Source organism: Barbus barbus (assembly GCF_936440315.1).
Source record: "Barbus barbus genome assembly, chromosome: 4".
Taxonomy (NCBI): Eukaryota; Metazoa; Chordata; class Actinopteri; order Cypriniformes; family Cyprinidae; genus Barbus; species Barbus barbus.
Window position 1 is genome coordinate 18,427,740 of NC_136732.1, and position 13,060 is coordinate 18,440,799.

The 13,060-nt window shown below is 36.2% G+C and overlaps 1 protein-coding gene across 1 annotated transcript in view; it reads right to left on the bottom strand.

The window, feature by feature from the left end:
• The window catches only part of LOC306868186 (unconventional myosin-XV-like), a gene marked incomplete at both ends in the record, with an annotated part of 34,442 nt that overhangs the window by 555 nt on the left and 20,827 nt on the right, over positions 1-13,060 (bottom strand). The window contains 31 exons of the mRNA XM_079414255.1: positions 451-584; positions 675-808; positions 1,440-1,573; positions 1,729-1,889; positions 2,468-2,564; positions 2,661-2,738; positions 2,828-2,922; positions 3,005-3,135; positions 3,226-3,308; positions 3,433-3,506; positions 3,618-3,690; positions 4,284-4,356; positions 4,467-4,609; positions 4,705-4,910; positions 5,188-5,262; positions 6,506-6,617; positions 6,694-6,835; positions 6,984-7,102; positions 7,363-7,478; positions 7,575-7,650; positions 8,429-8,488; positions 8,590-8,705; positions 8,791-8,941; positions 9,032-9,122; positions 9,323-9,464; positions 9,552-9,630; positions 10,347-10,457; positions 10,540-10,628; positions 10,730-10,912; positions 11,997-12,120; positions 12,890-12,978. Of these exons, the coding sequence (XP_079270381.1) occupies positions 451-584; positions 675-808; positions 1,440-1,573; positions 1,729-1,889; positions 2,468-2,564; positions 2,661-2,738; positions 2,828-2,922; positions 3,005-3,135; positions 3,226-3,308; positions 3,433-3,506; positions 3,618-3,690; positions 4,284-4,356; positions 4,467-4,609; positions 4,705-4,910; positions 5,188-5,262; positions 6,506-6,617; positions 6,694-6,835; positions 6,984-7,102; positions 7,363-7,478; positions 7,575-7,650; positions 8,429-8,488; positions 8,590-8,705; positions 8,791-8,941; positions 9,032-9,122; positions 9,323-9,464; positions 9,552-9,630; positions 10,347-10,457; positions 10,540-10,628; positions 10,730-10,912; positions 11,997-12,120; positions 12,890-12,978 (3,491 nt within the window). The remainder of the gene's footprint in view (positions 1-450; positions 585-674; positions 809-1,439; positions 1,574-1,728; positions 1,890-2,467; positions 2,565-2,660; positions 2,739-2,827; positions 2,923-3,004; positions 3,136-3,225; positions 3,309-3,432; positions 3,507-3,617; positions 3,691-4,283; positions 4,357-4,466; positions 4,610-4,704; positions 4,911-5,187; positions 5,263-6,505; positions 6,618-6,693; positions 6,836-6,983; positions 7,103-7,362; positions 7,479-7,574; positions 7,651-8,428; positions 8,489-8,589; positions 8,706-8,790; positions 8,942-9,031; positions 9,123-9,322; positions 9,465-9,551; positions 9,631-10,346; positions 10,458-10,539; positions 10,629-10,729; positions 10,913-11,996; positions 12,121-12,889; positions 12,979-13,060) is intronic.

Below are 13,060 nucleotides of genomic sequence, written 5' to 3' on the forward strand. Positions count from 1 at the left end.
CATTGCATACTTTTGTTTGTATAAATTAAACAACAAAAAAAGTCTAACCTCGTCATTTAAGTCTGTATCTCTGTATATCTACATATAATAATAATGTAGATAACAATAAGAATTGTTTCTTAGGCTGCAAATCAGCAATATAAAATGATATCTGAAGGATCGTGTGACATTACAGACTGGAGTAATGGCTGCATTTAACATTTCACAAAGTTACTGTTCTTACTGTATTTGTTATCCAATAAATGCAGCCTTGATGAGCATAAGAGACTTATAAGTCATTTCAAACATAAAGCTTTCTAAATAGTGACAGAATTAAAATTTTAAGTCAGCTATTATCTAAAAATATGCTGTAGTTTTAGAAATACAGCCTAAAAACACTGTCCAAAAAGTCCTAAGGTTATTTTTACATAGGCTTTTAGTAAGCATTGGAAATAAAGGGGTTAAACTTACATGAGTATCTTTTCTTAGAAAGTTCAGACCATTTTGATTGACAGCCAGTATGCATGGGGTGTCGATAGCACTATTACTGCTGCTCTGTATGTAGAAGAATGACGAGCCAAACATGGGAAAAGCACTCACAAGCCCTGAAACAGAGACACAAGCACAACAATCAGTGTTTGGAATAAAAGGCAGTGCGCCTTCACATTGGCTGTTCTCCCAAATCAACACCTCACCCAGAAATTGTGCTTTGGCCTGATGAGGAGTGAGGGGCTGCACCTGCTGCATGTGCTGGGTCACCATGTTTAACCATTCCTGGGGCCGCTGGAGACCGAACAGCTGGGTGGGGATATACTCCTGAACCTCATGGCTGATGACAGAGAACAAGAGAACAAGAGAACAAGTTAGTCTATAGAAGTGGGGAATTTATATTACCTGAGGGACATCAGCCAGGTGCTGTTCTCCATCAGGGGCCAACTGAACAATTACAATAAACACAACACTGTGTTTTTATAACTTTGAATTTGACCTATATACAATTATGGGCACAGTAATTAACATGTGGACAGATTTCTTCAAAGTGACTCATTTCTCCCTCATACCTAGTAATAATCCCTGGGATTGTATTTCCCTGCAAGTTTCTGCTTGAAGAGCAGGCAATTAGCGGTCTCATTAAGAGACCAGAATGATGGCAACCAAGCTTGACTGATATATATCTCAAACTACAGTTCAAAGTTTTGGGTTTTTGAAAGACGTCTCTTCTACCCACCAAGGCTGCATTTATTTGATCAAAAATACATTAATAATATAATATTGTAGAATATTTTCACAAAGTAAAATGACTGCCTTCTGTTTTAATACATGTTAAAATGTAATTTATTCCTGTTATGGTAAAGCTGAATTATCAGCATAATTACTCCAGTCTTCAGTGTCAAATGCTTTTTTAAGCTTTCTGTGATTGATAAATTCAGTATACGTGTCAGTCAGATTAATTGCATTACAAGGTGGGCAGGTAGATGGAGTCCTTAGCACGATGTTGCAGAGCTGCCAGTTTTGACACTTGCTGAAGCTGCTGCTCACTGGCTTTACCCTGTGGGACAACATTGAGCAGCCCTTTCAAGTAGTCAGGGGACACCTGTAAAATGTGAATGAAGATCAGATTAGTAGCCTGAACAGAGAAAACTCAGATCAAATTGAGAACAAATGCCTCAGATCTTTGTAACTTGTGCAATAAGCAGCACAAAACATGAAAGGAATGTCTGGGAAATTGAATCAGTCTGGCTGATGTACCTGATTGTAATGCATAGTGACTCCGAGCTCATTGTCAAACTTCAGTGGATGCATCCAGATCACTCTTCGAAACGACAGACTGTAGTTGCTATCAACATGGTCAGCTTCTGTAGCAACATCCAAGATGTACTCCCTTTTGTTTAGAGGGCGGACATTCTGACCTGGAGAAAAATTGTAACACATCTTTGTAACACTTGTATCCTCTTAAAGGAAGAGTTCACCCAAAAATGAAAATTTGCTGAAAATGTTCTCACCCTCAGGGCATTCAAGATGTAGCTGAGTTTGTTTCTTTATCAGAACAGATTTTGAGAAATATAACATTACATCACTTGCTCACCAGTGGATCATCTGCAGTGAATGGGTGCCGTCAGAATGTGAGTCCAAACAACTGATAAAAACTTTTCACTTCACAAGACATGCATTGATGGAGCCATGTGAATCACTTGTGGATTATTGTGTAGTTTTTATCAGCTGTTTGGACACTCACCCATTTCACTACAGTGTATCTATTGGTGAGCAAGTGATGTAATGCTAAATTTCTCCAAATCTGTTCCCATGATGGAGAAACAAATTAATCGACATCTTGGATGTCCTGAGGGTAAATTTCCATCATTATGTGAACTATTCCATAAGTTAAAATGAGTCTTTCATTTCCTAAGATAAGTGAACTACCATATCAGCTACTACAAGCAATCTGATATTAGATTTTGAATATGTGTTTTCCTTTTTGTCATTTCACCTCTGTTTGTGACCACAAATATAGCATATTCATCCAAGGCTTCAAGTTTATGCAGACCCATCTCATAGCACAGCTCCTCAATGCCATCCAAAGCCACCTTCAAAGTACCAAAAAAAAATTAGAACCACATTGTTCGAACTAAATTAATTACATGGTTGATCAAGTTGCATTAAATATCACAGAGTCAACATACTGAGCAGGTTTTGATCTTTAGATGGCGTTCAATTCCACCAGGAAGAAGAAACAACTGGCGTTTGGAGCTCCTTCCAGCCTTGAAAACGTTGGATTGTGCATGTTTAAGCCGAAATTGCAGAAAATGTAACTAAAATTAGCATTAAAATTTGTTTGTGTGCAACTAACCAGCATAGCTTTCAATTCCATCCCATCAGGATGTTCAACACGTCCACCATACTGAAACGTCTTCCTTAGGTTCTGCTCGCAAGCCTTGGAAATACCTGTCAATATATCATGTTTGTGTAATCATCAGTCAGTATCTCATCTGTGTAGGTGTAACATGTAGCTGAAACAGCAGTATACCTTGAAAGTGCACCCCTGGACTTGCACAGACGTCTTGGAGGTACTTCAGCAGGTAAGGTTTAAGTGCCTCTGAACACTTGTAGTATGCAGTGAGGATGTACAGCAGCCTCCAGCCCCTCTGACAACTCTCCCTGTGAAATACAGAAAAGATCATGTCTCTGCCTGGCACATTAAAATGAACCCTCCATGATTTTATCATTCAGAAAGAAGCAGGCTCATACGTCTTGGAGCTGGTGTTTGCCGTGATCTGCTTGAGGACTTGGCAGTACGCTTCATCTCTCATTAGCCCATACTCGCCACTCAGCTGCAAAGCAGATTATTCATATTGCATATTGCAGTAGCATTAAAGACATTTAGCACGTTCCTGTCTGGTTATCTTAATAATTCATGATGGGAATTCTTGTTGTGCTATTTGAAGAGCTGCGTACCCTTAGGATGGTGCTCACAACCTCCTGCTCAGTCTGGCCTTTTATAGGGTAGTCTCCCATAAACTTCATTATAGCTGCAAGATAAGAATTATTGAAGTTGTATTACATAGTAAACACTACATTTTTATAGATCACAGTAAAAAATATCGGTCTCTTAAATAATTCACATTGAACATTCTGCTTACCAAGAAAAATCTCTGCAGCTACTTTGTTCATGTTTTCATCAGTGAACTCGATTAGGGACTCTTGAATTGGAGGCTACATAACCAAAGCAAAAATGAATCAGAATAGGCATCATAAATATGGAACATTTTGAGAGTTCTTGGTTCATGGTCTTTAAACTTACAGGAAAAATTCATCGAAAAAATGACATCCTTTACTCACCCTCATTCCAAACAAATCTTTTTTCAATAGTAATAATAATAATAAAAATGGTGTTAAAATATTCAAAGTCTTCTGATGCTGATGCCACACTGAACTATATGACATCAGTTCAATATTTAAGTCATTATTCATTGAAATAAAAACATTATATTCACCCTAAATCTCCTATATACAATTCATAAATTACTCATTCTTTGAGATGGTTCTTTTGCACTGAATTATTCAATTTTGTGAATAACAACTTAAAATTCGATTTGTTCCTCACACAAAGTTATCTTATGACCTCAGTAAACTTGGAATATAGTGCAAAATACATAGAGCCAAAATATATGGAGCCCCCCCCCCCCCCCCCCCCCTCCATTCCTCATAATAGAATTTTGAGAAAATAATGGCAGAATGCTGATTTCAAATCAACCTTTCTGTGGGGGGGGGGGGGGGGGGGGGATGGTATGGTACACATTCTATACCTTGGAAAATTTCACCATGTCTGATGGTTCCCTGGATTCCTTTGTTTTCTTTGACTTTTTCTTGTATGAATCACTGCAAAATATAAGCAATGCCAATGTTTCAATTACACATTTTCTGTTAATTCAACTATGTAACTGTGAGAACATGAACTCACAGTTTCCCTTATGATGTAATCAACTGACCCATTTTTTCTCTGGGCCCCTCTGAAATATTTATTTGCAAATTCCAGCATGTTGTATTGGCTGTCTTGCAAGATTCTCTCATCGATGTCCATATCAGCTCTGTCTGCATAGGCCTCTGCGTACTCACTGACAGGAGACGCCACCTAGAGGTGAGATGCAGCAACATAACAGCACTCAGAGGGATCTATGGTACATGTAAATCAGAATTTCAGATTGTGTGCCTGTTAAACACATATACCTCAATAGAGCGGTCGAGTTCATGGGCTGCGGCGGCAGACCCTACAGCCACTGCCACAGCTGCTGAGGCAGCCACGCGACCCTGCTTATTCTTGGGTTCCTCTTTCTTGTCCACAGGAATGTTAATGAAGTCAGGAGCAGCCACTGGCTGAACAAACTCCACAGGAAAAACCCCGGATCGCCCATGAATGGCCCCGAACTTCCAGCCTTAGTACGATACAAGAAATGGTGTGTGAAAGTGTGTGTGACAGTAGTATGATGACATTTTAAGTGTAGACTGAAGTGACTATAAAAAGCAGCAGTGAAACCATCATGCTTGGGGAAGGAAGACAGGTTCTACACATGCAACTAGGGATACAGAATTTCAGATCTGTCTGCACACCAGCAATTCAACTGCAATGACACTGCTAAGTGCAGCACAGTAAAACAGCACATGAAGAAACCATTAAACAGCACTCCATTCAAGTGTTCACACATGACCCACCAAAATCAGGTGTGTCTCTTTTTAATTCCTCCAGGAGAATCACCTTCTTTTTCACAATGCAACCATAACACTGGCCTGTGAAACAGCCACAGAGCTTAGATGAACAAGTTATTGTACCTTTTACAACATATTTTGAATCCAAAGTATACTATTTGTCTATATCAATAAACTACAGAACAAAAGTTTGGGGTCCTTTTTTTTTTTTCTTCTTTTTTTTTTGCAAAGAAATTAATATTTTTATTCAGCAAGGACACATCAAATTGACCAAAACTGACCAAAAGTGACAGTAAAGACATGACATTGAAAGGATTCTATTTCACATATATGCTTTTCTTTTGAATTTTCTTTTTAACATAGAATCCTGAATCAAATCTGAATCACAATTGTTACAAAACATTAGCACAACAGTTTTCAACATTGATAATAATGAGAAATGTTTGATATTAAGAAGCAGCATTCATTATAATGAGCAGCAAATCAGAATATTGTAAAGTTTTCTGATCATGTGACGCTGAAGACTAATGATGCTGAAAATTCAGCTTCATTATCACAGGAATAAATTCAATTTTAAAACATATTAAAAATAGAAAACAATTATTTAAAAAGAGAACAGTTTTTTAAAAAAACAGAACCCACACTTTTAAACATTATTATATTATATTATATTGAAACAGGATGTATGTATGTATGTCAATGAAGTCAATGAAAACGAAGAAATTCTAAATTATTAAGAAAAAGATCAAAATTATCTAGTAAAATTAATGTAATAATTATCTAGCAAATACATGTTCCAATTTGTAAACCGAGGGGTGAGAACCAGAAGGGCGTAAGTGACATTTCACCAACTTTACAGGAGAGCCAAAACAAACATTTTACCACAGTTTGATCTGACTTTGTGTACTGATTTCTATTGTTTATCATACAAATTTGTACACTCATGAATGACAGTACTTTTGCCAGTAGAAAGAGCTCATTAAGAGCTTTTATTTGATGTATATATCTCCATTTCACCAAAATTGTCACTTACGCCCTTCTGGTTCTCAACTCTCGAAATGATGTATAGTTTGTATAAAAAAAGTAAATAAAAATTGAGGTTCATCATCAAACATGCATCATAACAGATTATTCAACTTATTTTATGAACTAATTTTAATTTTTGATTTGTATTTTTTCAATAAATTAATAGATCACATTATTGGCCCAAGTGTGTCTTCAAGTGTTATATTTCAGAGCTGCTGTCCTAATCATTTATTCTCTTCCCCCCCCCCAAAATGTGAAGAGTAATGTCAGGTCTTCATGCTGATTAAAGCAGTCTCACCTGCATCAAGGCCTTCCATTTTCTGCAAGCGTATGATGTCTCCCTTGTGGAAACTCAGCAGCGTTCTGTCATCTGTAATGTAATTACGCACAGCAACGACATAGTCTGAGTCCTAGAGCGAGAGAGAGCACAATTAACTCACAGCACCACATCATCTCCGAAGTAAACCAATGTGTGTGAGAACTAACCTTTTTCAGCTCTGTGATAAAGTAGTCAATCATGGTTTTGACCTGAGGAGCTTTGGCAGAGAACAGAATCAGTTTCTCATTGGTGAGGTTGAACTCCAGCATGTTTTTGGAAGGAATGGTGACAAACATGATGTCTGTGTAGCTGTAAGACGTTAACAATGATCACAATGCAGCCACAACTAAGAATATTCATGGTGTGATGGCAATGTCATTAACTGAAGTCATGAAAAATACAGTTTATTTAGAAACGATGATAAAATACAGACATTAAAAGTGTCAGTAACTGGTACCTGTAGGGTCGCAGAACTCTGAAGTAGTCTGGGGCAACCGCACTGCTCCTGACCATTTTCAAAAGCTTGATCCCTCTATGAGATACAGACAGCACCTGGACTCCTGTGCCAACACTGCCCTGTTCAGAAAGATTTTGACTTAGGTTTGTTTTAAATAGCATTATGATGAAGCAAACATCTTCTTAAAACATGACTTCATTTCAGCCAGCTTCAACAGAACTATGCTTATTAAGTTATTTGCATTTTGTGAACAGTGTGCAATGCTGAGCCTCCCGATAAACCAGCAATAACCAACATAAACCAGCCAGGACCTGCCCTGAAATTCATGCTTGTCTATGTAGGTTTTTTCAGTAAGCATTATCTGAGAGAGATTCCTTACAGATGCTGGGAAGAGGCGTGAGAAGTAGATCTCCCAGGTGTCTCTTGCAGCAACCACAATCTTCTTCTTCACGTTCTCATCCTGGATTGTGGCATTCATGTCAATGTGGTGATCCACTGTCACAATACAGAAGATAAAATATTCCTCTCAAATAAGCAGTGCTCACATATTACAAATGTGTATGTAAGATAATTTATCAACATAAATCATACCAAAAAGGGATTTCATCTTCTGCCTTTCTTCTGTTGTAATGCGAATGCAAGCCTCTGAGAATGTGTCATGTACAATCTAAGATAAAAGTTTAATTGTAATTATGGTTAATAAAAGTAAAACCAACACAAATACCTTTACATACACTACTGTCAAATACATTTGAAAGAAACTGACAAGTAATCCAGATAAACTGATCGACAGTAAAGTCAGAGTTCAAATAAATGCTGTTTTTTTAACTCTATTAATCCAAAGAAAAATCCTTAGAAATGTTTCCACATAAATATTAAGCAGCACAACTTTTTCAACACTGATAATAATCAGAAATGTTTCTTAAGTGGCAAATCAACATATCAAAAAGATTTCTGAAGGATCATGTGACACTATGTATTAAAATATATTAAAGTAGAAAACAATTATTTAAAATTGCAATAATTTTTCCCAAAATAACAGTTTTTAATGTATTTTGTAACAATGCAGACTTGCTGAGCATAAGAGACTTCTTTCAAAAACACAAACCAATCTTACTGATCCCAATATTGTTAATAGTAGTGCACTTAAAAAAGTTAAATATCTTTATACAGATTACGTCCATAAAGTGGGTTTTGTTACTTTATAATGGAATTATTATTTTATTACTTATCATTGAATTATTGATATATTATTGATTGTTGTAAGACACGTAAAGAGCACTATTGCATAAATTTATGCCTTACGTCACATTGTTACACATTGACCCATTATTTACTATTTAGAAACTGAATGTTTAAATGTTAACTATAAAATTGCAAGATTAACATTATTGATTGACAGCCCTAATACCAAAGTGAACTGGGAAAAAAAATAAAAATCAAACCTGCTTGAACAAGAGGTCTAGCATCAGTGGGTGGTTGAAGCTGTCTTTTGGATAAAAAACCTAAAAACAGATGACACAAATTGAATGTTTCATAATCACTTCCATATTTTAGAGCAAAGACACTGTGTCCATTGCCCCATCACAACACAAATGACACTGGCCTCTTTCCTCAAGTAGATCTTCCATGGTACATTGGTGTAGGTGTAGTGCTCTTCACTGCTTCTCTTGTGTAGCTGAGTCTGAATATTCTCCTCTTCTACTGGAAGTTCTCTAGATACTGTAATGAAACATAATAGCCGTGCTAATATGGCCTCTACATTGAATGGAAATTAAATTACATACTGGAGATGAACTGAGTTTACCAGGTGCAGGTGCTGGGAATCTCTGACTAACAGCTGGCACAGGAAGTGATCGCTGCATCTTGATGCTTTTTGCTGGTTTCAGTGGCCCCCCATCATAATCATACCTATTTGCAGATGATGAGGGAGAGACTGGAGTGTAGGTTTTCTTTCGCTGGTTGTGTGGGACACCAACATACTAAGAATTAATCGCAATGATAATACTAAAGCTAACTGCTAATACTTATAACTATAAGTGATCTACCTGTGGAGGTGGAGCACTCATCTGGTCCTTAAGAATCATCATAGCTTCATCATGGGGGTCTGGTTTCCTCAAAAACACTTTAGCTTCCCTCCTGCATTGAAGTCCAGTACATTTAGAGCTTTGGCCTTTGTTCTGTTCTAATTTAAAGATCTCTTTTGATTAATATTTGATTAATGTTTTGTTGCAAGGTCAAGGAAAACATTGGTTAGCTGTGTATCAGTTTTCAGTTCAGGTCATTCATTATTAAAGATGTGGAACTGGCTTTTGGATCTAAAAATGTTCATTTCTCACCTGGGAATCTCTGTTGGTTTTACAGGGTTTGCCTGGTACTGTTTGATAATGTCTTTGATGTTGTGACTTGGCTCTAAATGTTCAGAATTTGAGACAGTGGCTCGCACCACATCTCCTGCTGGTGGATCCCTTCTAGTTGGGCCTTTGGAAACATATCAACATACTAATGAAATAGTCATTTTAATGAGTAAAATTAAGCATGAAGTTATATAGGTTGATGTTGACATACTGTACTGTCGCTGTGAAGATTTCTGTGGTGGAGAAGCAGGGGTTGGTTTGTAGGAAACAGGTCCAGTTTCTTGTTTAATCTTCAAATAAAAGACATGTAATGATTAAAAATTATGACAAAAGATTTTTTAATTTATTAACTGTTCATCAATATGTTTAAAAACACTACTGTTAGGAACACTACTGTTCAAAAGTTTGTGGTCAGTTTTTTTTTTTTTTTTTAAGAAATTAATACTTTTATTTAGCAAGAATGCATTGCCTGACCAAAAGTTAATAATATCACGAAATATTTTATTTCAAATAAATGCTGTTCTTTTTAACTTTCTATTCAGAATCCTGAAAATAAATGTATCATGGTTTATGCAAAAATATTAAGCTGATTTCAACATTGATAATATTAAGAAAAGTTTCTTGAGCAGCAAATCAGCATATTAGAAAGATTTCTGAAGGATCATTTGGCACTGAAGACTGGAGAAATAATGCTGAGAATTCAGCTTTGCCATCCCAGAAAAAAATAGATTTTAAACTATAATCAAATAGAAAATAGTTATTTTAAATTGCAATATTAGTGTTTTACTGTATTTTTTATTTAATAAATGCATCTTAGGTGAGTATAACAGACTTCTTTGAAAAATATTCAAAATGTTACCAACCTCAAACTTTTGAACAGTAGTGTATGTGGGAATTTAAAATGCTAATATGACTTCTATATCTGCCATTAAAATATAATCAAAGTGTTCTCTTGATATCTAATGATATATCATCTATATTGTAATCAGTGCTCAGAGATACTCACGGGGCTGTACTGGCTGGAGCGGGGAGCTGGCACATGTTCGCTGTGTGTGTGCTGCGCTGAATTATACATCTGCTGCTGGAGGGCCATGGCTTGCATTGTCATCTGCTGAGCCTGTGTACATCACATTAGCTCAGTATTCAAATGCATTTAGCTGTGGCTAACTACAAGTTTAAGTCATGCTGTATGTGCTCACCAATATAATCGCTTGCTGGTTGATGATAGCTTGCTGCTGCTGTGCTAAGACAGCTGGATCTACACCATTAGAGATAAAGCAGATGTACTCTAATAACTGTGATTAGAACACAGAAATAAACAGCGCTGTCTTTCACAAATGATCCCAGAGAATTAATCAGAGGAAAGCATAATTTATGCAGCATTCATACCTGACATATCAGGCATTGGTGGCACATTAGGCATAGCTGGCAAAGGTGGCATTGCAGGCAAAGCTGGCAGTGAGGGTACTGAACGTACGGCGGTAGGGGCGTGTACATGAGGCACAGAAGACATAGCTGGCATAGGTATAGGTGGCATCATTGTTCCTCCCATAACAGGTAGAACTGGCACCGCTGAGGATAGTAAATATGGCTAAGGATCAGTAAGCAATTACCCCTTTAGTACGTCTTAATCAAACGATTTAATGCAAGGATTGGCTTGGCTATAAAGTTTTGAGGTCAGACGAACCCCAATTAGCTGTGCCAACCCCTATATAAAATAAATATGAACATTATTGCTGAAAGTGAACTAAACACCTTGCAACATTGTTCATTAACAGGATGGATGTGCTAAACAAGTCTAATTAAATTAAGTTGCACAAATTTATAAACAATCACACAAAATAGACTCTCAACAATATATATAGTTAACTATCACTGGCACTGATGTACTATTATAAATATTGTTAATATTTTGAATTATATTTTATTATTTATATTTTCTGTTTTAGTAATTTTGCTGTGCTTTTTTATAGGTTTTTTAAGTCATTTTTAGTCATTTTTTATTATTTTAAGTTTTAGTTATTTTAGTACTTCAAATTCAACTGAGCAACAATGACAAATGTTGGTAAAATGAAATACGTTTTTATATTTTATTTCAGTTAACATTCATTTCATTCAAGTAACAAAATGGTAAACATATAACATAAATATGTCTTCAGAAAAGTAACAGTATTGACAGCTCTACAGTTGAATTAGTAAAACAAAACAAACCTTAAGCTAACTGAATATCTTTTAATCTTACTATAATTTTAGAAATGAAATATTATTACAGCTAATTATGTATTAAAGTTTAATTTGTTTTCAAAATATTTTAGCATAAAAATAATGCTTCTGCATTTTTTGTTCATCAGCTATTTATAGAGTTTTTACACATGTATTTTTAAGGAACACAAATGGCACCCATTTTGTAGAATGACCCATGGAACACCAATCACCAAAAGCCACAGTCAAATCACCAAAGCATTAAATCAATCTAAATAGTACATTGATCATTTATCATGCAAAGAATTTGCAAATGAGCGGTTTACAATAATTTGCAAGTCTGAATGTTTATCTGGCAATTGATTGCTTTCAGGTACCAATTGACCCTAGGGTACCCATGCATAATTGATGTGTGGTAAGGAGAGAGCAGAAAGAAAACAGATGCAGAGCTCACCACCGGGCTGCAGTCCGGGGGGACAAGGCCTGCTGGAGAGGGGCTTCTCTATGTCACCATCCTCCCCTCCAATCCCACCAGCTCCCTTCATACGGCTGGACATGCTGGATGACTTCTCAAAATCCTGCAGAAGAGATAAGGCAAAGCAAAACAGGCTCTGAACTCAGGGCTGGACCATTCCCAGCTCAGTCATACGAGAAATCTATCTCCCCATGGGAGTACCTTATACTCTCTAAGAGGGGCATGGCCCATTTACTAGCGCAACTGAGACAGCGTCATGCTTGCCTAGACCACAGGAGTCTGGTTTGTTATTACCAGTCTAGGATCATTAAGTGAGCAAAAAATTATTATTTTCAAACTAGTCTTTTTGACTGAAAAAATCCCATGCTTATTTTTTTTTACAAGTGCCCTCAATCCAAGCTTTTTTTTATGTTTGCCCAAAAAAAACAACCAAAAATAAAAGTTATTTATAAATATATACATATATATATATATATATATATATATATATATATATATATATACTGTGTATGTATGTATGTGTGTGTGTGTGTGTGTGTGTGTATGTATATATATATATATATATATATATATATATAAAAATACCAAAATAATAAAGATAAAGGCAAAAAATAAAGTATGCTCAATCCTGTGAGAAATACGGTAAAGTGTTAACTTAATCACCCCCAGTGCAGAGCACCTGGCGCCCACAGAGCACATTTGATACACTCAATCACTTACACTATGAGGATCGAGTGGCCAATTGTTTTCTGCATTTATGTTATATTTTTAAGCTTCTTTCCATAAATAGCTGCATTTAACTTACAAATGATATTGTTTTTATTATATTTACACTTATTTGAATTAGGCATAAATGAACAAGAGACACTTACCCCATTACCATCAGACAGAACTGGGTCAAACAGGCTGTCGAGATATCTGTCCATGCCTTTCTGAGTTGGTGCTTCACTGAAGTCTGATTCTATATATTTTTTACAGTTATTGGGGGAAAAACTGAAATCAGAACAGAATATGTAGAAGCAACTTAAAAAAAAAAAAAAAAA